The sequence below is a fragment of the Panthera leo genome, chromosome C2, assembly GCF_018350215.1.
Source record: "Panthera leo isolate Ple1 chromosome C2, P.leo_Ple1_pat1.1, whole genome shotgun sequence".
NCBI lineage: Eukaryota > Metazoa > Chordata > Mammalia > Carnivora > Felidae > Panthera > Panthera leo.
The window spans coordinates 114753207-114780181 of NC_056687.1; the positions used below are offsets into that span (position 1 = coordinate 114753207).

Consider the following 26975-nt stretch of genomic DNA (forward strand, 5'->3'; position numbering starts at 1 on the left):
ACAAAATACCGGACTAGGTAGCTTATAAACAGTGTATATTTATTTTCATGGTTCTGGACGCTGTTAATCTGAGATCAGGGTGACAGCATGGTTGGATGAGAGTCCTTTTCTGGGTTGCAGACTTCTTATTATATCTTTACGTGGTGGAAGAGATTAACTAGCTCTTTGGGACCTCTTTGATAAGGGCACTAATCTCATTCATGAGGGTTCCACCCTCACAGCCTAATCACTTCCCAAAGGCCCTACCAGGTAATACTGTCACCATGGGCATTCGGTTTTCAACATAGGAATTTGGGGGGGGGGGGGGACACAAACATTTAGACCATAGCAAAGATCCAGGGGAAAAAAATTGAATCTAAATTCCCTGTTTTTCCCACCCCAGCAATAATACTCCCTCCTATGTGCATACACATAAGCACAGGAAGCACAAGAAAATGAACAGCCCTTTAGTGGATATTCACAAAATGTGTTCTATAGAGTGAAATTCCCACTGTGTGGCTGCAGGCTTTGTGTTTCTTGGGTCTTCTGGGTTCAGAACTATTAGAATTGGCAATGGCAAATCCAATGGGGGGAAACGATGTAGAGAAAACACCTCCTTGTGTTTCCTCTTCCAAATGGGCATAGAAGGGGACATATAGATGGAAGAAAATATAGAAATAAATTTCTTAAAAGCTAAAAGTCACTGAAAGATCAACGATTAGTGCAAACGACAAGTTTTAATTTCTGCTCCTGGGTTTTACACAAACACGTCATAACATGAGAAACTATTCTATTAAAACCCTTTATTACAAAGAGTGGTACTGAGAGCATCACAACACCAAAGAGGGGAACGGGCAAATAAACCACTGGGATTGACGCCACCTACTGAAGAAGGTGAAGAGTCAAAGATGAGAAAGAAAACTTTATAAATAGTGTTTGAAGAATATCAGCACACATGCAAACCAGCACACAAAAGCATGGTCCTGCTCAGAGAAAAACACCCAAGAGTGAGGGGACACTGAGGCAGGCATTCTGGAAATTTGTGTGTGCAAATGCCTGATGTGCAGAGGATGTTGCTACAGGCTAACCCCACACCCAGGCACTGGAAAGTCCTCCTGTAGAAATAGCCTGGAAGGAGAGGGAGATGATTGCTTGCTTAAGAAAGGGGAGACTGTTTTAAAAGCCATAGGGAAAACTGTAGAACAAAGAGCAAATGTGAAGAAAGAACACACAGTGGGGAAAAGATGAAGGAAACTGGCTTTACAAAAAGATAAGGTATTGCGTGGCCTGGAAGAAGCAGTAATGAACAAAAACGATAGTTTGAACTCTAAACAAAAAAATGGAGAGCCACGTTTACCAGTCTGAATTATCTTTAAATAAAAGTTTGATAAAGCTCTGGACAAGTCTACATGAATTCTGAATCTTGGAAATTTTTCTGCTTCCCTGACACAGAAAAGAGAGCACATGAAGTTAGAGTAAAACGTTCCGATATTATGCGCCGGGAGACAGGCAATTTCCTCCACAAGGAAAAAAAAAAACACTAGAAAAGAATTGTGGCTATCCCATTACACTTAATATAGTGCTTCATTTCCCCTACACAAGAAGCATAACCAAGATCTCCTCTGACAAATATAAAAGGTACTTTTTTTTTTAGACTGTGACATTTCTGTGACAATAAGATAACCTTCTGGAGGAGTCTGTGGGGAAAAAAAAGCTTGCTTAGCTTTTAGTTACTTACAGGCAGGGATTATATATTCTGTATTTCTACTAAGTATCCAAATCCAATATTCTGCTTGGTAAAAATATCTGAATCTGTTCAATGAAAAGGAACTTTTTAAAACTTTTTTTGGCCATAATGTCAGATTTAGAGAAAAGCTGCAAGAGCAATACAAAAAATTCCCATGTACCCTTCACCGAAATTCCCCAAATGTTAACATTTTACATAGCCACCTGTGCTTTTGCTTCCCCATTCTACCTGCCCCCCACCCTAACACACACACAATAGTAAACATACATACATCTATTTCCTTAAAAACAAGGTTATTATATATAAACACAATACACTTCTCAAAATGAGGAAGTTAAAAATGATTCAATGCTACAGACCCTTTTCAATTTCACAAATTATTCTCATCACGTTCTTCACAGAAAAAGAAACTCCCAGTCATACATTGTGTTCAGCTGGCATGTCTTCTTAGTCTGAAGCAGTATGTCTTTTACAACTTTGACATTTTTAAAGGATACAGGGCAGTGACTTTGCAGAACATCCTTCAATTTGGGTTTGTCTAATGTTTCCTCATGATTAGATTCAGGTTATGCATTTTTGGGGGGGCAGGATTCTCACAGAAGTGATACTGTTTTTCTCAGTACACATGTCAAGACGCACCTGATGTTGATTTTTTTCTCTTAGTGATTATGTTAACGTTGAGCATTTGATTAAGGAGATGTCTGCCAGGTTTCATTATTGTAAAGTTGTTATTTTTCCCTTTATGATTAATGAAGATCTTGCAGGGAGGAGACATTTTTCTTTAAATAAAGCAGTACTAAAATGAGACATGTGTTTTTAAAAATATTAAAAAATGGAAAAATAGAAATGAATCAAGAATTAAACAAAATAACTAACATCAAAAAATTAGAATACATTTAAACCATATGATAAATCCAATAGTTCCCCGACCCTTATCCATCCTCCCAGGGGACACCTGAAATGACAGATAGTACTATACTCTGTATATATTATTTTTTTCCTATACATACATACCTATGATAAAGTCTAATTTATAAATTAGGCAGAGTAAGAGATTAACAACAACAATAATAAAATAGAATGGTTCTAATATACTGTAATGTTATATGAATGTGGTCTCTCTGTCTCGCTCTCTCTCACACACACACACACACACACACACACACACACAGACACACACACACACAAACATAAAACATACTTTACTGATCCTTCTTGTTCTTGTGATGAGGTGAAGTGACGTGAATGACGTAGGCATTGTGACATAGTGTTAAGCTATTACCTTCTGAGGAACACCTGCTTCTGGACTGCAGCTGACCATGGATCACTGGAGCCATGGATAAGGGGGGACTACTATACTGTTTTTAATAATGGTCTTAAAATTTCTCTTCCTATAGAGACCAAGTCTGGCTGAAAGAAATAAATTGGTGATAAGTGAAAAAAAAAAAAAAGAAAAGAAAAAAAAAAACAATGATTCATAACTATGTACGTGAAAGTGCTGAAGAAAAAGTTTACTTTGGAATGGCTATGAGCATTAAAAAAAAGACTGAAAACACACTTTCCTGCATTTCATATGAAAAGATCAACAGACATCCGACTAACTCTAATACACTTATAACCGATTTACATAGGCCCTTCATACAACCATCAGAAGAACTTTACAAAACTGTTTTCCTCATCCCCACCCCCCAAAATCTATGTCCAAATGTTATCCTTGATGGTTCTCAAAGGATCACTGTTAAGATTCATTGAAATGTTTCCAACCATTGGCTTTCCATCAATCCCTCTAATATGATGCTGACATCATTCCTAATGAATCAGTGGACATGAGGGCATAGGTGTAGAGAAAGTAAAATAAAAAATTAAATTTTAGGGGTGCCTGGGTGGCTCAGTCACCCAATCCACTGCTTTGGATTTTGTGTCTTCCTCTCTCTCTCTCTCCCCCATCCCTGCTTGTGCTCTCTCTCTCTCTCAAAATTAAATATGTTAAAAAGCATATTTTAAAATAAAAATAAACAGTTCAATTAAAATTTTTAAAATTTAAAAATGAAACAAGACAAAAAATAAAAATAATGCCAATCTATTTGGATTTTGTGAACCCTTGAAGAGATGGTCAAAAGGATAGTAATCTGGAATAGGAGAAAGGCAGAACTGAGAAACAATTCTATAAACTAAATCCTGGTAAAGATGAACACTGACATCAGGAGAAAAGTTTCAATACAGAGTTGTGGCAGATGCTGGGTGAGTAGCATTTTTCTAGCCTTAACTAAAGTCAAAGCACGCTATCAATAAGCTGAACTTGGACTCTAAATTGTTTAATAAGAGATTTAAAAAGTAGACACAGTTGTGAATACAATGATATATTTCTTTATTTTCACATACACTTTAGCCAAAAGAGCAAAAGTACACATCAACAAAAAATAGAAACAAGGCTTTGGCTGAAAAACATGCATTCAACAAAATATGTTAATGCCCAGACAATAAGAAAGTTAGCTTTGTAAATTTCTACTTCATTTGATTCAAAGAGAAACCACAGCATGAGTTTTAAAAAGTAACAAAAAAGTAAAGTTTGAAATCTTTTACTGTGGGAAAATATTAACATCTTTCTCAACAAAAATTATTCAAAACAAAACAAAAAAACGAAGTGACCTAATAAAGAAATCTGGAAAAATCAAGATTAAATTCTGGACCACCTGGGAGTGACATGCTTTCAAACATACCTACAAAATGTTTCTTTGTGTTTCTGGGATGAAAAAGATTGTCATGTCTCCAACAACACTGATTTGCTGTTCCTTGTAATAAAAGTCAGTCTCCAGCTTTAAAAACATATGCTTTCTTCGAGGAAATTCTGAAGTCTTGTAGCTTTTACATTCTGGACAATTAAATGGATTCAGGTCATAAATTAAAGAAATAATACTACTACCTGGTAAGGTAAGCAGCCTGAAAGCATCTGCAATAAATGTCCATGTTCAATATGAAAATCCTTTATTTACATTTTTACCTGACATTCAATTTTTCAAAAAGTCAGTCTCCTATGGCATTATGGTACTTTTTCAATGATACCTTCAAGTCAATGATTTCTTTCGACTGCAATAAAGAAGATATGGCAAGAAAAATGCTGCAGTGCCATCTTCTGGGAGGACATTCAAGAAATCCCTTAGTTCTAGTTCCACAGCAACAACTGACAACGTTTCTGTTGGTAGAGGACAGAATACCTGAGTTAGAACTGAAAGTCTATCTTTCATCCAATTTTCTTATCACTCAGCCAGTTAGAAGCTAGTTCAGGTAACAAAATGTTATAACTACAAAGGGAAAACAAAATCAGTTTTTTAAATCCACAGACTACTTATGGTTTTAACAACTTCTTCTTTCTAGAATGCTCTCAAGTTTGTTATATTAGTTCCATGTTATTTTGATTTACTATTTCATTGCTGGATTATTACATTATTTTTCAGTATACTTGTATTAGCCTCTAAAGAAAATACAATCATTTGAATATTGTCTTTAATGTTAGGGCTATATTGCAGCTAACTTACAAAGAGTGCTAGGACAGGAAATACTATTAATTGTTGGATGTCATATTCCTAAATCAGTTGCTCTCTATTATGAGATTTTCATGTTTTAATAAGCACAAATCTGTCTTTATGACTATTTTTTTCCAAACTGTAAAATAATTTGCTCTAGAGTACATCTTTAATTATGAAGGGATTTAGTAAACATTTTTGTAAATAGAACTATGCAAGTTTATAATTCTACTTCGTGATACATGCTGCCCTCTGCTGGGAAGAGAAGGGGGTAACACTTAAGAACAGTGTTAGCAATAAACACCAATGCCATTCCCTGTCATCGTCACCTGCCCTCCAATGACACTATTTGCAAAGTGACTGAAATATAAAATCTCCTGCTCAGATGTATGTGCATCCATCTAAAGTCATCTCTCTAATATTCAGCAACTTAAATCATCCCTTACACAAAATCCCTTACCTAAATCATTCCCTTACACATGCCAATGTTGCTAAAAAGTTAATGAATGGATCAGCAGTGATGGATGGGAAAGATCACAAGCTCTGGAATCAGACGGCCTTTGGAAGGGATCAGACTCTTCCACCTACTGTCTGTGACTTTAGGAAAGTCCCTTAATTAACTTACTGAGTGGTATCATCTGCTAGCTTCTAGAGTCCTTTGAGAATTAAAATACAATGATGTGTATCTAAGATGTTAGTAGAAACTTTATAAACAATGACTACTAGTTTGCAAAATGCATATGAAAAACATGACTTATCAACACCTTCCTATCAAACCGGTTTATTTAGCTTAAATGTGGAGTAGTATCCTAGGTTTAAAAAACTGAGTTGGGGGCGAGTCTAGATGTTATAAAGCCAATAAAAATTGCCACTGCCCAATTCTCCACTTCTGCCAACCAATGAGGGGCTGATATGGGTTATAATTCCAAGAATAAGGTCAATATCTTAAATCTGTAGAGTACTTTAAGTCCTCCGGTGTGTCTAGAAAATATTCATCAGATGCAGAAGATAGTTACTTCTGGCTGATGAGACTTTAAATGACTTTTTCATCTTCAATTTTATAATTTAAACAGTAGTAAAATTTTTTTTTTTTGAGACAGGGAGAGACAGCATGAACGGGGGAGGGTCAGAGAGAGGGAGACACAGAATCTGAAACAGGCTCCAGGCTCTGAGCTGTCAGCACAGAGCCCGACGCGGGGCTCGAACTCACAGACCACGAGATCATGACCTGAGCCGAAGTCGGCTGCCCAACCGACTGAGCCACCCAGGTGCCCCCAGTAGTAAAATTTTTAATAAGCACAGTTCATTACCAAAAAATAGTAACAAACATTTCCTGAAAACAAGCCAATCGATCACTAATACCGGTTTCAATGGCTCTGCATTAGTGCAATGGTTCTCACCCAGTATGATTTTTGCGCCCCCGCCCTCAGACATTTGGAAATGTCTGGAGACATTTTTGTTTATCGTAACTGGGGCAGAGCTACTGGTATTTAGTGCCACGGATGCTGCCAAACATCCTAAAATGCATACGGGACACCTACACATACACCAGAGAATTATCGGTCCAAATGTAAATAGTGCCAAGGTTGAGAAATGCTGCATTAGAGAGAGAAGAAATACAAGCTCTTAAACATATTGTATAGATTCCTGACCTCCATCTCCAAAGTTAACATCTTACGGTTTTGCCTAACACTTATTCTAGAGTCAGTCCTGAGCTTCTCACTAGTCTCGAGATACTAGACAATTGGCTTCCTTCAGGTCACTCAGTAAGTAGCAGATCTGGAACTCAGTTCCGGTCTCCAGACTCCAGTCCTGGTCTCTTCTAGCGTACTGCAGCTGCTGACAAAAAGACCTCCTTTGGCAATGGACCTGAAGTTATTCAGGTGTCTCCCTTCAAATAAGTATAGAATGTTTCCTACGGAGAGGCAAAGTGCTGGTGAGGAGGGTGCAACACGAAAAATGAATAAAATGCTACACCAGCTCTTGAGGTATTAGAGTCTACTAAAGGTAAATCACACACACCACTTAGTCCCATGAGCCACACATGTACATGCATACACACACACTAACGTATTTTATAGAAATATGCATTATATGGAAAAATGGAACATTTGGAGGAATGATTATGGGTAAGTCAGGGGTAGAGAGTATGTAATGCGAATCAAGAAAGGATGAAGTCTTTTGACTAAGATAATGATGCTGCTGACGTATGAAGATGTGGGATAGCTTGCACTGGAAAGTGATCCATAAACACAAATCATTACTCAAAATTATGTGATAAATGTTACCCAAGTGGGACAAGGCAATCATATATCTGACATTTCCACCTCCTAAAAACCAACAATCACTCAGGAAGATAGGTGGGATGAAAGTCACCACATCTTCCCGGTCATAAACATACAACTTTACTTAAATGGGCCTCTTCAGAAAAACCCCCTCCAATGGCCACAGGCTCTGCCTAACACTTAAAAATCATAACTGATTTTTAAAAATCACTTTTAAAAATCAATGGTGTCAGCTGGGAAACTACAATTCCCACACTGTCAATTTCTTCTTTCTTTCTTGATTTATTATTTACACACACACACACACACATATATATATATATATTTTTTTTTTTTTTTTACTTTTTTATTCTCAAGTTAGTTAACATACAGTGTAGTCTTGGTTTTAGGAGTAGAACCCAGTGTCAGTTTCTAATCTTTTATGCACACTGAAATCAATATAACCATATCCTTTGTCATCAGGCCAACAATTATCTAGTGTAATACATAAGACTAGAAAAATTGATAACCATATATCTATCAAGATTTATAAGTGACTATGAACTATGAAAATTCAAACAATAACTACCTATTCTGTAAAACACTGCATGATTTATAGATATTCAATTTTTAAATCCTTGAGAACCTTGTTATTCCTCAATACTTGCTTACAATTATAATTAATAATAATAATCTTAATTTCCTACAAGAAGTAAATTAAGTACTCAGATCATTAATAAAAAATGTAATTGTCTTAATGGATATTCAAATTTTTAAAATACTGAGATTGTGAGTTTCTGTGACTATCACAATGTTAAGTGTTTGAAAAGATTAACTTAAAAGCATCAGCTCCATAGCTGTAAGTAAATATCAAATGTGATGGGGAGCATATACATGCTGATATAAGCTCTTAAGATGATTCTGCTAAGATACTCTTCACCTCATTTGAGAATCACATGAAAAAAAAAGAACAGAGAAAGCAAGGCTTCAAGTTATAGAAATTAAAATTAAGATTCAACTAAATTTATAATTAAGCATAAAAGATCATTTTACCTTTTAATGATGACAGGTAAAGTTGACCTTTCTCTCCCCCACATTTTACTCTGTGACAAAGTTCAGGCAGCAGTTTTTTCCACCACAAAGTCTATCTTAGAAAAAAATGAATAAATTTTAAGTTTGATGCATTTTACATTCAGATGTCCAACAAAAATAAGATGGTGCAAGAAAGCACAGGGCAAAAACACATAATTTTGGTTAAGGTGACAAACTTTGTTACAACAGAAGTTATATGAGCAGCCAGTCTTCTGTTTAAACTATAACATGGGCACCTGGGTGGCTTAGTCAGTTGAGTGTCCAACTCTTGATTTCCGCTCAGGTCATGATCTCATGGTTTGGGGGTTTGAGCCCCGCATCAGACAGTGTTGACAGTGTGGAGCTTGCTTGGGATCCTGTCTCCCTCTCTCTCTTCCCCTCCCCTGTTCTTTCTCTATCTGTATCTCTCAAAATAAATAAACATTACAAATTTTTTTAAATAAATAAACTATAACATAAATCAGGTTTGTAACTTGAAAATCTAATGATATGTATGTTGTACACGTTAGCTATTTTCGAGAAGAAACACAGACGTGTCCTGTTATCATCTCTTAGGTAATAAGAGGAAAAAAAGGGGGGGGGGGGGAGGAGGAAGGAAGGCAGGAGTACTAAAGTTTAAAACTCTTCTAATTTTGAAGGTAAAGACCACATATAGCCCAGAAAATATTTTCTGTCTTCCAAATCTTCAGGTAATAGCCTACTTCATTTCCAAACAAGAGATTTTTACTGTGATCACATACAATCACCATACAGTTTAATAGCCTCTAACAGTACTCAAAACATGTAACATATTAAACATATATGCTCCTCCGACCCACACAGACCTGTGAGGTTGGACTTATATAATTTGTCCCCATTTTGCAGATAAGGCAACGAGATTATCAAATCTGATTATCACTAATCAAGCCTCAAAGACATAAGCTGAAAAGCATACCCGATTCTCTTCTTTCAGTTCGTGATTAGCATATGGAATGATCGCCTCTGGGCATCTTTCTAACAGTGTGTCTATACACTGTTCATACTCTTTCAAACGTGTACGACACAGAACATGGACACTGAGGCCAGCAATAGTGTCTTCTGAGAGTGGCTCCAGGAATGGGATAATGGAAGCTATGTCAAATGAAGGACCACATATAAGAGACTATGAACAGAAAAATGAAATGTTATGGAATGAGGCACCCAAAAGATAAAGTACAACATACAGAATACAATTCTTTTTTAAAGAAGACCAAGCCTTATTGCCAAAAAAAAGGAAACATAAAGAATGCAGTTTTGGAGTTCATGCATACAATATTTATAAGTCTAAATGTCCTGAAGTATTAAATAATCATGAAACCACCTCTAGTTTAAATAGAAAGTCTGTTTAATAGTAATCATATCTAAACTAACATGATTTTAGCTCCTTTGGATATACTGCAAATTAAAACTAATGGGAATGTTTGAGGAGCCTATCCTAAGGAAATAATCAACACTGTGATCAAAGATTTATGTCCAATGATGTTCATTTCAAGAATTATTATAATATTGAACAGCTAGAATCTAGGTTAAATAAGGAAAAGGAAAATTATGGTACATCCATATGATGGAATATTATATAGCCATCAAAGTTATTTCCAAAGGCTAATTAATGAGAAAATGCTCATAACAGAATGATGAGTAAAAAATGTCAATACAAAGTTATATTCAGAGCATGATCAGTTTTGTAAAATCTACACAGGTACATGCACATACAGAAATGCCTTTGGAAGAGCACTGAAATTTGAAACAGAGATCAGCTTACTGGATGGAATGACAAAGCCCACTTTTTATTTTTTCACATTTTCCTCTATCTTCCAAATTTTCCAGAATACACATGCACTACGTAATAGCCAAAAATAAAATTTAACATTTAAGATAACTAAAGAAATTGTTAATAACCTAACAATTTGTGTCTATACTATTTGCCACAAGCTCATAGACATAGAGTAGGTACTATTTGAGTATTCAGAACTTTGCCAGTATTTTACTTTTTAAGCATTTAAACTATAAATACTATTTTTGATGCTACCACCAAAATAATCTCCTCTTTGCCTTTCTTCTGGATAAAGATGAGATGGTAATATCTTGATTTTCTTCTTTCTGTATCCTTTTTTACTACAGCGTCTTCTCTGACATACAAGATGATATGGAATGTGAACTATTCGTTTATAGTCATCGCGATTATGTTATTCCAAATATCTACCAAGGAATGGCTAGGCATATAAGGTTGGTCTCTTTCCTTCCTGCAAGTTTAATAATCACCTTACTCTGAATAATTTCTGTACAAAAGGATAGCAAACATGATAATCTGCCACTTGTAGGATCTCCCAACATGAAAGAAAACACAGATTATTTCTATATTCAACTTTTGATTCATTGGGATAATGGGCAGGGTAAGAAGGAGCGAGGCAGGGGTAACCCAGACCATGGTTAAAACGAAACTAGTCAAAGCTTGATACAAAATTAATTACCCATGAACTTTTACTTAGTTTTATCAAGAAGTTTAAAAATAAGAAACACCAGACAACACATATATTCCTGAATCAAAAATGCTCTAAAGGTTACTACTACTTTTTAAAATACTCTTAATGTTGTCTGCTCCTTAGCAGAATGCTCCTTGTTTTACGTACTGGGAATGGATTCCTTTCCATACCCAACACATGTACTATTTATTGCCTTCTCTGATCTAGATCCTTCACCTGCAGTGAACTCTGCAGGGCTGGAACACACAGACTCTGTCTTCTCTCCCTACACAATCTAAGGAGTGGTGGTTGGCAAGGAAGTGGGGGAGTGGGGAGGGGACCGTGACAATTATGGCAAAAGGCAGGGCATTTACTAGTTACTGTGTGATTCCAAACAGTGGCTTTTTGACATGTAGATGATTTGTAGAGTATTTTTATTTTAGGTTTTCCACAAATATACTATTACAGTGATTGAGGACAAGAGACAGAAACTCCTATCAAATCTGTGTGTGAGGGTGGGGATGTGGGGAAGAGAGAAATCATGCAATTCTGAAAACGCTTTCCAGGTGATTCTGAACCTCCTATTCTTCTAGGTGAAAACAAATGACATCTTTTTGTTTCTGGATGGTTATTTTTTTCTTAATGACTAAGAATAACCAAGATAATCTAGAAGGAGATATAATTAGGAAAAGGATTTTTAAGAGTATAGGCTTACTACATTTCTATGCTTTAACAGCAAAGATTCCCAGAAAGAATGTATTCTTTTTAAATACTTTAAAATAAATTTTAAAAGATCACTCAATTACACTTTTTCAAGCAGTGATTATAAATATGCCTTGAAGCTTTATCAGGTGAGATTTAATAGCACTTGTTACAATTGTGATTTTAAATACGCAATTAATACATATATTCTGGGAGGGCAAGGCCCTCCCTGCCTGGCTTATCTACTGCCACAGACCACATTTATGGTACCTGCTTGAGGAATATTTGTTCAAGGAGCATATCTGAGGCTAACACTTAAGGAGCCTCTGTAACATAAGGGTACTAGAGATAGGAACCAACAAGATTTTTCTCTGGCAATTTTTTATGAATGTAAGGAACTGCATCTCTGGAGATAACACAGGCCTGTCCAGAGGCTGAGTCTAAGCAATAATGGGCTTTTGTGCTTCCATCCCTGACCCAATCCCCAACTTGACATTTTGGTTTCTATAGACAGTAACCACACTTACGCCAGTTCCCAGTATAAATAAGGGGCTGTAAACTCAAAAGCTTAAAGAGGCTGAAAGAGGTGAGGAAAATGCATGAAGTCAGCTGGGTATAAGGAAAATGGACACCAGACGCTGTATCTGGACCGGGAAGACATGGAGATGAGAATTGAGGCAGACAGGACAACACATTCACTGACCATGGAGGGGAGCCACTAGTTGGCTCCAACTCTCAGGTCTCAGAGGCAGTGAAGCCCAGGGTTACTGGCTCTGCTGAACTTTCCGAGAAAAGACTGAAACTCAGAACTCTTCATTTGAAATTTCAGTTTTTATATGTTGGCACTACATTGGGCAGACCAAACAAAGCAGACGTGGGGGTTATGTTCAGTCCTTGGGCCACTGAACTACATTAAATAAAATCACATCCACATCTAGCCCAGCTTGATCCACCAAGGCAAAGGTGGACTTTATTTCTCATTTGCAGTCAAAACACTGCCACAGTCAGAATTCCTGCAGGATGGTCTACATTTCCTGATCATACTTATCTTTTTAAAACTCCGTTTCAGCAGCCAAACTGGCCACTTTAACCTACTTTCTGTAAGACAGATAGTAGTGGGAGGCTTGGGCTAGAAGCCAAACATATATGAATGAACGCTATACAAAAAAATGAATTCCGTCAATAAAAACACCGCTACACATTTGCCATGCTTTCCTTTCACAAACTATTTCCAAGCACACCCTGAAAATGAGGCAAGACAGGTGACCTGGTCACCTCACTCTCATTCTTTACAGGCAACAAAACCAGCCTTCAAGAGCCCTCCTCTCAGCGGGTTCAGGCAGAGGCAGGAATGTCCTCCAGCACTCCCAAGTATACCTAAGGATGGATTTTTGTCCCCCCAAAAGTATATGTTCTAGATTAACAGGCCAAACGAGGTCTCACCAAATTTAAATATGATACTATGTTGTAATCTGCATATTAATAAAAAAAGAGGCATTTTTATTTACCTGTAATTTAGAAAGGTCTTCTGTGTAACTTTTATCCGCTAAGGAATCAGATGATATTAAGACATTAACCCATGGATAGATTAAGCCATAATGACTACAGGCATTTATCTAAAATGTAAAAGAAACCCATCATAAACAAAATAGAACAAAACAAGATTCTCTTCATCCATTCCACAAAAAGCAAGCAGTTGCTAATCTTCTGTCACGTCACAGAATTAGGTGTACAATTGCCTGGGAATGGGAATGAAAGTCTCTTATCCTAAAAGATTTTATTCCCCTAGGAAAGCTTCAGCCTTGCTGCTTCTCACTGAATAAAACTGCACCAAAAATGAAAAAAAAAATGCACTAAATATTTCCTTATATTTTACATTTTAAAATATTCCTAAGAAACACTTTCTAGCAAAAAAAAGCAATACTGCTTTTAAGCTAATTTTACTCAAAAAAAAGTTAACAGTAATAGTGGAATTTTTATTTCTACTACTTTCCGTGGTAGGCAAAAGCTCTTCCGTAAGTTCTCAAGACAATTCCCATAAAGCCCCCTTATTCAAGAAGTTGGTGACTTTTCCAATGAACCCACATCAGCGATGGCATCCATGAGAGGCAAAAAGGACAAGAGGAGGGGAGGGGCAGGAAGTGGTAAAGCAGAGTAGTTAGTAGTTAGGGCTCCTGCAAGGCCTACAGTATAGCTCTTGTGTGCACAGCTGACAGGAAATGACTCCAGTACAGGTCTCCCTCCTACAAGCCTTCTGTAGTTCCTCTCCCGTCAGGGAGGTCTGCAGATGTGTCTTTTCTCAAGTTCTGCTCTGTAACTATCCCCCCAGGGAGTATAGAAGTGTTTGGGGGGAAGCCCTCCCCTCTGCTTTATCTACTGAGGCACCACTGCAAGTGAGTAATATAGGAGCAGTAGGGGGCATTCTTTATAATATAAAATTATTTAAAATGTAAGCAATGTTAGGGGCACCTGGGTAGCTCAGTTGGTTGAGCGACTTTTGCTCAGGTCATGATCTCAAGGTTTGTGAGTTCAAGCCCTGCATTAGGCTCTGTGCTGACAGCTCAGACCCTGGAGCTTGCTTCAGTTTCTGTGTCTCCTTCTCTCTCTGCCCCTGCACCCCGCTCTCAAAAATAAAAATTAAAACAAAAAACATTAAAAAACAACAACCCTGCAAGCAATGTTACTCATGGACAAGTTTTAAGGGTATTTTTAATGCCTGCTTAAAAAAAGATATCTGGTACTATAAATTAGGTTTGATTCTAAGCCATTAAAAATAACAAGGTATACTACTATAATGTGTAATGTACAAGTTTAATTTAACATATTATTCTCTCACCAGATCCTCTGATGTTCGCAATGGTATGGTGTCAGGGGGCTGCATCTTGGATAATCTCCAGATGTATTGTGATGTGAGCTTGAAAAAGAGTTCCTGGAGAACCACATCTGGGAGACCTGCCACCAGCTGAGCTTCCCAGAGGTCTACCAAGAGCTGAGGAATAGTATCTTTATCCTTACCACAAAGCACCTTGAAAACAGTGAGATAAGCCCCCACATCCCAGATCAATATAGTATTGATAAGTTACAGCTAGTCTGAATAACACTCTATCACGTGGGCCAGGCATTTAATAATTTATCATTAGCGTTAGTGCGATGGCAGAGTAGATTGAGACATTTGAACAGAAAACCGATTCTAGGTTGCATGAATGGAATTTTTCTACATACGTTCTTTTAATCTGTACTTGTATAAATTTGTTATGTGTAAGTCTGTTTTTTCAATAAACAAAGGGAACCCCAGTCTCTTATTCAGCTTCCCGTCCGCCACCAGTTTTATCAGGCTATATCCAGAGCCATTACATTTTCAGAGCAACAAACCTTAAAGAAGGAATCTGCTTCTTCAATTCCAATTTTGTTGTTCTTCTGTAAGCCCAGAACTGAAGCCACAAGCAGTCCGGGCTGAGTGTCCTTCAACTGTACTGCAAGTTCAGTTGGAATGATCTGTCCCCTTCTCTGTTGAATCAATAGCCGAGGTTCCAGGATGAAGCCACATACCAACTTCATCTTCAGATAAGCAAGAGATTTAGGATCAAAATGTACACTGCATTCATCTTGAAAATATTTGCCAGTACATTCAAGGTTCATGGTTAAGCTATTAATACTTCAGTCTCAATTTTTTCTTTAACTACAAAGTTCTCACTCTAAGAAGAGCATCATTGTTAAGTACCTTTAAAGAAGTTATTAATATTTAATTCACCATCAGGATATCCTATTTTTGTAGAGAGCTGTATATTTATCTACCTAATTTAAAAATAACATACCTTAAGTTTTTTCAAAATTATGGAAAGAAGATTCATCTTTCTAAAACTCTTCAAAGCAGAGAGGTTACCTCAACGTTGACTCACTCTCTTCATCATCACAAACAACATGTCATTTGTGCAGTGAAAAAGCACTTCTGCTCTCTGTTTCGGAAATTAAGTCATACTGTGCGCGTCTGATCACAGGCAACACAACAACAGGACAGGAGCACAGGATCGGAAGCCATATTGCCTGCTTCAAATCCTGGCTCAAGCACTCACCAGCTACGTGATCTTGGACAATTTACTCAACCTCTCTTTGTCTTAGTTCCCTCATCTGTATAATAGGTGTAATAATAACATCTAACTTAGGGCATTGTTGCAAGAATTAAATAAGATAACATATGCAATGGGCTACTACTAGACTCCCAAGGCTTATGGATAACATCCCACTTGCTGTACTAGAATACACATCACTCTGTTCTGTGTCACTGGACATGCCATATCCCTCACACTAGATCAGACTGTTAGCTCAGGGCAGAGTTTGTATATTCTTTAGTACCAAGTGCTGTGCTTTGAACATAGCTGACACAATGTTGAAAGATCTTTGGGTACCCATTGCTACCATTTACTGTTCTTATTTCTTTTTTATTTGCCAGGTCGAAAGCCCAAGCATTCCCACTTTGGGTCACTTCTTTTCTAACATTAAGTCTATTTTCCTTTATGACTGAGAAAAAAATGAACTAGACAGAAGCCAGAAGAAAGTTAAACACCTCAGTACTACCAGGTCCTGTATCAGGGAACCATACCTCTGGACGGCTTTTCATTTCATTTCTGTGCCTGTCAAGATCTCCCATTTTCAGAGCCATTGCTGCTTTAGTCAACGTCACTAAGATCGACGAGAACCCAGAAGTATCCAGCTTGCTTAGATAGTTCATGGCAGTTACCGGATTAATATTCTTCATAGAAGGACTACAGAGAATATGGGGCAGTTGTTTTGGCTCAGCCATATGGAACATCTGAACCACTTTTGCTGCTAACTCCTTTGGTGAGCATGAATAAGAAATAAAAGGTCAGTTAGCCAATAGAGAACAAAAAAATCAGCAAAAAAACCCAAAACAAAACAGAAATAAAAAGCCAAGATAGAAACATTCCAAATAAGATAAAATTATAAGTATTACGTTTGGATTAAAAAAAAGACAAGGTGCATGGTGATAGTGTGGGAGACTTGAAATGACCTGAAGTGATCTCTTTGCTGAGTTATAATGAAGAAAAAGCAACGAAAATATGTACCAAGATGGGGCGCCTGGGTGGCTCGGTTAAGCATCCGGCTTCGGCCCAGGCCATGATCTCACAGTTTGTGTGTTCGAGCCCCGCGTCGGGCTCTGTGCTGACAGCTCAGAGCCTGGAGCCTGCTTCAGATTCTGTGTCTCCCTCTCTCTCTGCCCCACCCCTGCTCATGCTCTGTCTCTCTCTCTCAAAAATAAATAAACGTTAAAAAAATTTTTTTAAAAAAGGAAATATGTACCAAGTTGTGGCTAGCATTTCAAATTTTAACAAGAGGTCAAAAGAAGAAAATAAATATTTGATTACATTATGCTTAAAAGTCCATTATAAAAGATTGCAGCTAAGTACAAAATATACTTAATGAAGTAACATATGATAAAATTTCATTTATCTCAAAACCTTAAAGCATTTAGTATCATTATGTCTAGCTTTGCATATCTGTATTCAATTCTTTTTGAAAATTCATGAGGGGCTAAAAATAAGCCTTAATGGGGATTGCATGGGTGGCTCAGTTGGTTAAGTGTCCAACTTTGGCTCAGGTCATGATCTCATGGTTCGTGGGTTCGAGTCCTGTGTCGGGCTCTGTGCTGACAGCTCAGAGCTTGGAGCCTGCTTCAAATTCTGTGTCTCCCTCTCTCTCGGCCCCTCCCAACTCATGCTCTGTCTCCCTCTGACTCAATAATAACATTGAAAAAAAAATGAAAAAATAATAATAAGCCTTAATAATGTCTTCAGGTTACTGGGCCAGGATTTCCTAAGTGAAGCTTCGGACATGTGGGAGTGTGGGGAAAGTAGGTTGTGCAAAGGGCTGCAGATGAGAAGGAGGGTGACTCCCTGGGCCTGTGTCATTCTTCTAAAGACACGCCCCTGTCACACTGGGCAGGTCGCTCAACTACAATGCACCACATTCCCCCACCTGTGTAATGAGAAAGTAGGGGAAGGTGATTATAAGCTCTTTTCCAAGCTATAATTCTAGGATTATTAATGAAGACAAGGACACATTCGTTACCTTTTTAGAAAAAGAAGAATATAACACCAAAGAAAAATATTTGGAACTTGACTTCTGAACAGTGTAACATAAAATAAATTGCTAAAATGAAAAGTTAGGAATGTTCGATATAACTAAGTAGAAAACTATTCACTTCACTTAATTCTTCATCCAGGTTTTCATCAAGTGAATGATTAATGTAAAAGATTAATCCCCTCTCATATTTCTGCGATCCATCCTCTAGTGGCCAGTCTGCTCGGGTTAAAACTTCAGCCATAGACAAACCAGACATCTTATAGTACGGCAAGGCAAGGTGGGAATACTGGGTGTCAAGCCTAAAAGGGAAGGAAGCAAAAAAACCCTCAAATCTGTCATTTTTAAGCCTGGACGTCTAACGTACTTGATAATAAAACAGATAATGCTTTCCAGATGACATAAATTTCAAAATACTCTTCTACTGCCATTAGTAGTTGGAAGAAGTTCCTAAGGTTTATTCCACAAAATCATTCTAATTAATATAGTTTCCTTTTGCATGCTCATAAAAAAAATAGAAAAAGAATTCAGTAAGTGAATTTTAATATTTATAGTGCGGCTCTAATGGTGTTGATAGAAAACATCTATTTTGTTAATTTATACTCATTCCGTGCGTCAAGTAAGCCTTTGAAATGATCATATACAAAAAAATCTATAAAGATAATTCTCAAAAATAAAAACCGCTATTCATCCCAGTCCCTTCCTGAAATCATAAAAGCACTGACTACTAAGATTAAAGTCACAGACCAACCAGTATCTCTCTCTGAAGGCTAACAGGCAATAAAGTAGTAATAACAGCTGTCTGAGGGATTTTCATGGCCATGACTGTGCCCAGAAAGCCTGAAAGAAATTTAATTCCTAAATTAAGCAGAGGGAGACTCGTGAACTCAAGATTCACTGTTCGTCTAATAAACTGTAATTCCTATGGGTGCCAGGTGGCTCAGTGGGTTAAGTGTCCAACTCTTGATTTTGGCTCAGGTCATGAACTCATGGTTCGTGAGTTTGAGCCCTGCATCGGGCTCTGTGCCTGCTTGGGATTATCTCTCTTCCTCTCTCTCTGCCTCTCCCCCACACACGCTGTTCTCTCTCTCTCTCTCTCTCTCTCTCTCAAAATAAACTTTATTTTCTTTATTATTTTTTTAAATAAATAAACTTAAAACAATTTGTAATTCCTTGAAGGCAGGAAACAGTTATGTTCATCTTGGAACCCTAAGCTTAGCACAGTATCTGGCACAGAGTATGCTCAACAAATGCTTGTGAAATAAATGAATAAATGAATGACCTCTCTTCATGCCTTCTCCCATTCATCAGGTAAGTACCAGAGATGGAAAAACTAGTAAGTACACCCAAAGCTCAAGATGGCTTCTTTAACAAGTTTCCAAGAGGCATCACTGACCTGCTATAGCAGTCTCCAAGGTGCCCACAGCTTTCCTTAAATGCTTCCAAAAGCTCTGCTTTTTCTCCAGGTTCCAACTGACTGGCATCCATCAGGGCGGCCCTCACTAACAGATGAGCCTCACTAAGAAGGTGGATGCAGCTCTGGGTCTTTGCAGTCTTGTAGGTATTACTGTAGTCTACCTGAAACAAAAAACGGCAACGGCTGATGTTACTGCAGAAAGACACCTAAAAGTTTCCTGGTTCCTAAGAATACCTATAGATTTTGTTACTAAAGTTAATATTTGGATACATTAAATCCCAAAAGCTAAAGAATGGTTATTTATCATTCTGATAGGGCCTAGCTGAAGTGTTCTTTTCCCTCACAATCCACGAGCCAGTTTAATACATACAGGACTGGAAATACTCCTCTGTTAAACAGTGCTAATCATTAGAGAAGGTACAAATAATATTGTAATACTAATAAAACTGTTAACTTGGCAGTGATTTGATCACAGTTTGATAAGGCCAACAAACATATGTGAAACAGTTAACTTTTTTTAAGTTCTGTGATTTAAATCTTTCTCCAGTTCAGACTGAGTATCCTTCCTTTATTGCAATTGCAGTTGGTAAATTTAGGTTCTACATCTATTTCTATAGCTCACAGTGGGCTGATTAAAATTATTGCTAGCTGATCTGAATCAATCAGTATTTTCAGACTCCAGTAAGCAAATCACCCAAAGGAAGTCTAAGACTTTCAGTTAAGCAAGATTAAAAGGACAGGGCAAAGCTGATATAATTATCAGCATTAAAATGCCAGGGATAAATCAGGCAAAATCAAAATTAACATCACCAGTGAAGGGCACGGATATCATGTGCCTCCTGATGTAACACCCTGAGAAAGATACATTACCTGCCACTCATTCTGGATATGAATGAGAATACATAGCCTGAATCTAATCAAGAAATAATAATAAAAAAACTTTAAAGGTAGAGGGTCAAAAATTTATTTTCAAAAATACCTATGCCATAAAAAAACAAAGACTATTAAATTATTCTGGCTTAAAGGAAGCTAAAGAGACATGACAACTAAACGTACTACCTGATAGACTGGACTCTGTACTGAGGAAGGGAAATGTTATGAGGTCATTACTGAGTCAAACTGACACAATTAGAATATGTATCATGTTAAATTTAATAAAGCATATGACTGTACTGTGGTGGTACAAACAAATGTCCTGATTCTTGGGAAACATACCATGAAGTATTTAGGGGCATTAGGCTATGACACATGCACTCTACCTTCCAATGGATGGTGGGGGGTGGAGTGTGTGTGCGTGTGTGTGCGTGTGTGTGCGTGTGCGTGTGTGTGTTTAGAAAGTGCAAGAGTACAAAAAAAGAGAGAGAGAAGCAAAGGGGTAAAATGTTGACTATGAATGCATCTGTGTGGAGAATATACAGGGTTTTATTTCTGCTATTCTTATCCTTGCAACTTCTCTGTAAGTTTGAAATTGTTTCAAAATAAAGAGTTAAAAACATTGCCAGGGATGAGTAGGCAGCTGTCACTCTTAAAAAAAGGAATAAGATACTCTCTCTGGGCTCCTACCCACAGGACAATGCTGCAGATGCTGCAGGACCCCAGGACAATCTGCTAATATTTCAAAGAAGAGTGAGACAGGGATAAATGATCTAAGGTATCTTTCAGCTCCATTTCCTGGTCCTCTGCTAGGGTTCAAAGTAAAGGTCAAAGCCTATTTATGTTTATACTGGTTAATCGATCCTCTTAGGAGGGTGGGTATGCATAAGGAAGTCTTATTTTAGTAAAGGGAATTTCTACTGCTCCTCAAATGTCAGGAGCCATGAAAGTGAGAAGGTGAAGAAAGATACACACTCTACTGTCAGACAGAACTTGAAAGCTGGTTGGCTGTGGCATTCTGAATGCGTGATAATTAGAATCTGTATCTGGTCATGGATTCCACTCTAAATTTTTACAAGTAAGAATTGGAAGTCTGAAAGGAGTACCATTTCCTTGTACAGTTGTACTGGTGAGATCGTATCCACAATATACAAATTCCACCCAGCCTCAGCTACAGGAGGTGTTTTAAACTTAACATTGGTTCCTTTCCTAGAACTGAAAGCAAAACAAAGGACAAGAATTGAAAGATAAGACACAGTATTAATAAATGGCAATTTTAAATGGTAAATATGAGATACCTGAAATGAAATAACTATGAAACCATTTTCATTTACTATTTTCTTCAGTGATTAGCTGTACAGTTGATTTTTATAAAACATTAGTTCTATATGTAGTTCACAATGCTACATAGGCCTACAGCATTTAATATTCTATAGCTCTCATGTATTGATAAGCCAATTGCTTCTAATTTACTCCACAAAAACTCTTAAATGGGCAATAAGGTTAAAGAATAGGCAAGACCCCTCAAGAGGAAGAGAGACTTGGCTATGAAAATCTACCAGTACCTCTCCTGCACATGGCCTTCATGAGTCCAGCATGCCTTGTGCCACAAATCTAAGCAGAAGCTCCAACAGAACAATAGGCCAAATACCCAGGGCTGCTAGGAAAAGGCCAGAGACACATATAACCATGGGTCTGCTTCAAACACTATCTTATCTCTTGCTTTCACCATGTGATGCATTTTCTTTAGTATACAGTCTTTTTATTTTATTTTTTTAAATTTTTATTCTTTAGTATACAGTCTTTTTAAAATGTAAACCTCTGACCTAATCAACTTCCAAATAAATCAGAATTAAAAAAATAATTTAAAGATGGAATATTTTAAAAATGTCAAATGTGCAAGACTACAAGTTGTTCTTCCTCTTGCCAGAAAGCTTTTAGAATCAGTCAGTCTCAGATCATTCTGTGTACACTCTAAGTGACTCATTACCCAAATCAACCTCTGATTATTCCTGTTGGTGGGACAAAGAACACATGAAAAAATTCGAAAAAGCAAAAACTTAGGTTAAAAACAAAAATTGGCATTTGGGTGGAAATACAGCTCTTCCTTGACTTACAATGAGGCTATATCTCAATAAACCCACATAGCTTGAAAATATCCTAAGTCAAATACACTTAACCTCCTGAACAGCATAGCTTAGCCTAGCCTATTTTAAACTTGCTCAGTACACTTATCTAACAGCAATCATCTAACACAAAGTCTATTTTATAATGAAGTGTTGAATATATCATGTAATTTATTGAATACTGTACTGAAAGTGAAAAACAGAATGGTCATATGGGTAAGAATGGATATAAGCATATCGGGTGTTCACCCTCATGATCACATGGCTGCCTGGGAGTAACTGCTGCCACTGCCCAGCATCATGAAAGAATATCACACCACATGTTGCTAGGCAGAAAAAATCCAAATCAAAAATCCAAAAAATCAAAATTTGAAGTACAGTTTCTACTGAATGGGTATTGCATGCAATACCATCACAAAGTCAGAAAAATTGTAAGTCAAACTATAAGTCTGGGACCATCTGTACACTATCTGCTTCTCTCCCTGCAGACAAATTTCTTTCCTGATTAAATTATGCATAGGGGAAGATGCAAAAAATAACAGTAATAACCTCATCCCTACCGCTAAGTTCACAGAATAGATAACGTTGAACAGAAACATAACTAGTCTGGAATTAAACATTCTATTCCAAAGAATGTAAAAACAGGAGACCCAAGAGTCAACCAGAGATTAGTGTTATCAAAATGCAATTTAATTTTAAGGTAGATCAGCACATACCTATACATCATGAATGAGTTTTAAGGTAAGAGATATGTTATTAATTTCTTTTGAATTTAAATACCAGAAAATAATATTTGGATAAAAATGTAAACACCAAAAGGTCAAAGAAAAAAGTAATAAGAGCCTTGTAGCTTGGATTAGCATTCGAGACTCTGTCTTTTCTATTAATTACACCAGAAAGCATGTTCTTTAACTTATCTAAAATACCATAGATTTTTATTAAAACTATTTTATACTTCATTTTCTTCTAAAATTCCAAGGTCAATTATAAAGGATAGTATGGAAATCATTAGAACCTTCTTTTCTTTCTCTGGAAAAAAAAACACCATAGACAAACCATCTAATCATTCAAAGTTTTGATTTTAAAAAAAGATAAACTAGGACACAAAATATACCAGTAACAATTCACTCCAGAAACTTTGGCAGAAATGTATGGAAGTGAGGGGATGCTTACAGGAGCCTCTTGGGTGGTTCTCTTCTCTCTGGAATGGCCTCAGGGTCTGCCTTGGTCAAAAGTATGATATGGTTTTTAAAGTGACAGATGGCTTTCAAGCCTATGAAAAGCTGTATTCTTAAAGCACAGACATCCATACTGACAGGTGGGCAAGCCTAGTAAAGAAAAAATCACAACTTTAACCAAGGAATAAAAGGTATTACATCAACTTTAATCTTCAAAAATCAGTCTGTTTATTTGATAAAATCCTGTTCCCCTCACGAACCCCTCCAAAAAAAGAGAAAAATCCAAATTCCTATTCTTATCAGAGCAGGAGATTATCCTGTGTAAAGTTATGTAACCAACTACCTATTCCATATGTACCTGTCAAAGAGCTACTCAGTATTTGCTGACTGAGTGAAGGCAGACAGCGGTGTACCTGAGCCCCTCATAGCTGTGAGAACTCCTGTGTGGCTTACCGTGTGGCTCCAGGAGTACAGCTGTGGGCTGGTAACCTGCCACCTGGAGAAATCCCCACTAACAGTGGGCTGATTTGGGGAAATGCCCAAAGGTGGCTTCTAGGAAAAATCAGACACTATAAAATGTCATTCTACAGTATAGACAGAACATAAATGGTTTCTTAGTGGATGGGTGTGTACAAGAGAAATGCTTGCATGTTCAGATGGCCCCTGACTGTTAACTCCTTAGGTGTGAACATTGCCTGGAATGGATGACAGGCTGGTGTGTCAGGTAAACTGGAGGAAATCCTGGACCAGGAGCCACAAGGCTCCTGTCACTGTAAGGGAACATTAGTTCAAGTAGAATGGATGAGATAATAAAAGAGCTGCTTCTGTGAGCTCAGAAAGTGATGCTGCCAGACCTGTGCTCTCTCTTGCATTAACACTGTTTTGATTCTGAGCTCATTTCCATTGTCCTTTTGTACAAAGTGATTCGGGAAACACCTCCATCTATTTTTTTCATTCCTAAGAATAGATAAGATGGCCTTAGCTAGTGCTGAGGAGCAGGAATCTCAGAGGAAAGGAAGGTAAGATGTACACTTGGGACCAGATTCTGAGGTTGTGAAATCTTTCCCAGACACCAGAGATCCCTAAGTCTGAGTTAGCAAGAGTGTGTGCTCTTTCGGGTGGTATCTATGATCTCAGAATGGTAGTGTCGCAGGAAGTGGGGAGCCATGGGGTGCAATAGTCACTGTCCTTCCCTCTGCCACCTTCTGGCCTCAAGGGCAACATCCCCAACCAGCTAGCTGCCTGTTTCTCTTCTTTTTTATTAAAATCACTTATTTATTTATTTTGAGAAAGAGAAAGAGAAAGCAAGTCGAGAGGGGGAGGGGCAGACAGAGAAGGAAAGAGAGAATCCCAAGCAGGTTCTGTGCTGTCAGCACAGAGCCAGATGCTGGGCTCAAACTCAGGAACTGTGAGATCATGACCTGAGCCGAAATCAAGAGTCGGATGCTTAACCAACTGAGCCATCCAGGCGCCCCCGCCCATCCCTCTTCTTATCTCCCTCCTTCTCTTCCTTGTTCCTTCCCTATCGTTTTAGGAGACTCTGAGAAGACCTGGAACATGATTTAATTTCAAACGCAGATTGATCCTACCTCAATCTATTATGTACCCCTCACTCCAGCATCACCACCTATGTAAGCCTATGTCTTTCTGAAGTTCGAAAAACAGAAAACAAAAAAGCAAAGCAAGGTGTGGGGAGAAGTAGAATGGGACAAAGAATCTGTCGGCTTTCCATTTTTACTAGGGAAATAAACTTTACTTCTAAAATATGCTGTTAAAAAGGCTATGTGTGTATCTTAAACACAGGCAGAAAGGCATGGGAAAGCTGTGATTCTGGTTTCTTAAGAGGCTGAAGGGAGGTAGCATGCCTGGTCAGCAGCAGAAAGCTACAGGCAGGCCATGGCGTGAAAGAGTTACTGAGAACTCAGATCATATAAAACGCTATCACAAATCAGAATTTGGGAGACAGTGATAGGAGTAGAGAACCTCAGACACATTAAGCACTACAAAGTGCTGGCTTGTCAACATAACCATCATGAGTGAATACTTATTTTTCCAGGAAAAGGTATTCCAGGTGCCAGACAGACATAAACTGACTTATGAAATATAAGCCATCATAATTTGGGGGTTTCCTGAAGCATGTAGCTTCATAACAAATATCCATTCAAGTACCTTATACCTCAGGTGAAAGAGAATGTGACGATATCACACAAATGATCAGTATATTTCTGACAACAGAAATTCAAGGTCAGAAAATATAGAATTTGGGGGCACCTGGGTGGCTCAGTTGGTTAAGCGTCTGACTCTTGATCTTGGCTCAGGTCATGATCTCACGGTTCATGAGATCAAGCCCCACCTCAGGCTCTGCGCTGACAGCATGGAGCCTGCTTGAGATCCTCTCCCTCCCTCTCTCTCTCTGCTCCTCCCCCACTCCCTCTCTCTCAAAATAAATCAATAAACTTGGGGGAAAAAAAACAGAAAATGTAGAATTTTATCATAAAACTGCCTACATTTATTTTGTAGTCAAGACCTTTTCAGAGACTAAGCATATGACTTCTCACTAAAAAGACCTTTTCAGAGACTAAGCATATTACTTCTCACTAAAAATGAGGTTAATGATCTAGCATATCTATTAACTCTTAGATTAAGACTACATAATTACATTATAGGCATATCTGATAACAGTGTAAGTAAGTCATTTTCATGCATTTGTGTTCTGAAACACACTGATTCCCGTACTGTTTTGTTAATAGCTATGTACGACTGCCACCAATATTTCCATTACAGAAGAATAAAATTGTAGTATACCATAGTTGTGAAGTACTACCTCTGAAGTTACACGATACATGTTCTTTACCCAACCTTAAAAGCTATGCGCTATACCTAAATTCTGAGGAAATGTTTTCAAAGTAATCTCAAAAATTGCCATTTAAACCATGAATCACAAAATGCTTATTATTTGATGTGCAAAAGTAGCTTAAGACCTTGGATGTTCACTGACTTTGACCCAAGAGCAAATCTGCAAACATTTATATATTCCTTTTTGACCTTCAGGTTTTGCTGTGGTCATAAACCAGTTCTAACCTTCAGGGTGGTATCCACGTATGGGTCTTCCTCACGAGCTGCTGCCGCACTGCACCGCACTGTGAAACACTGCAGGTTGTTGCTAAGGAAGAGGAGAGACACCACTGAGCAAAGCAGAGGCCAATAACCAACATGCCCGTACTTTGGAAGATATCACAGAGGCAAACAGAGCAACAGTGAGGGTGAGGGAAGACTCAAGTGTTCGTCAAAGTTGATTATTAACCTACTTCTTAAGAACCTCAGAATACCGTTGAGTGCTTTTAAAAATATACAACTGGTTCCCACCTCTCATCTAGAAATCATAATTTCTAAGAGCTGAATCTAAACATGTACATATCTACAAAGCTCCATGTGTGGCTCTGCTGTGCGCTCCTAGTTAAGAACCATGGATCTGGCTCAATATCTCATTTTAC

General features: G+C 37.7%; 3 protein-coding genes across 8 annotated transcripts in view; 2 read left to right on the plus strand and 1 right to left on the minus strand.

The window, feature by feature from the left end:
- Positions 1-15090, plus strand: part of LOC122229498 (ceruloplasmin) — a 68221-nt gene extending 53131 nt beyond the window's left edge. Inside the window, exons 19-20 of one of the 3 annotated variants that reach the window (XM_042954690.1) lie at positions 10746-10850; positions 14628-15090. In XM_042954690.1, the coding sequence (XP_042810624.1) occupies positions 10746-10849 (104 nt within the window). In that variant the 3' untranslated portion in view covers position 10850; positions 14628-15090. Of the gene's footprint in view, positions 1-1431; positions 2538-3123; positions 3170-10745; positions 10851-14627 lie in introns of those variants that run through there. The other 2 variants (XM_042954691.1, XM_042954692.1) reach the window with 2 other exon arrangements.
- The window catches only part of HPS3 (HPS3 biogenesis of lysosomal organelles complex 2 subunit 1), a 38675-nt gene continuing 15777 nt past the window's right edge, over positions 4078-26975 (minus strand). Inside the window, exons 6-17 of one of the 2 annotated variants that reach the window (XM_042954693.1) lie at positions 26563-26644; positions 23477-23631; positions 21284-21392; positions 19284-19465; positions 18009-18189; positions 16389-16622; positions 15161-15346; positions 14625-14813; positions 13297-13404; positions 9541-9747; positions 8568-8658; positions 4078-4919 (exon numbers count right to left, since the gene is read on the minus strand). In XM_042954693.1, the coding sequence (XP_042810627.1) occupies positions 4792-4919; positions 8568-8658; positions 9541-9747; positions 13297-13404; positions 14625-14813; positions 15161-15346; positions 16389-16622; positions 18009-18189; positions 19284-19465; positions 21284-21392; positions 23477-23631; positions 26563-26644 (1852 nt within the window). In that variant the 3' untranslated portion in view covers positions 4078-4791. Of the gene's footprint in view, positions 4920-8567; positions 8663-9540; positions 9748-13296; positions 13405-14624; positions 14814-15160; positions 15347-16388; positions 16623-18008; positions 18190-19283; positions 19466-21283; positions 21393-23476; positions 23632-26562; positions 26645-26975 lie in introns of both variants that reach the window. The other variant, XR_006207004.1, reaches the window with a different exon arrangement.
- Positions 16546-26975, plus strand: part of HLTF (helicase like transcription factor) — a 97973-nt gene continuing 87543 nt past the window's right edge. For 2 of the 3 annotated variants that reach the window (XM_042954688.1, XM_042954689.1), the window contains exons 1-2: positions 19459-20955; positions 26533-26744. The gene's annotated coding sequence lies outside the window, so the exon portion shown is untranslated. The other variant, XM_042954684.1, reaches the window with a different exon arrangement.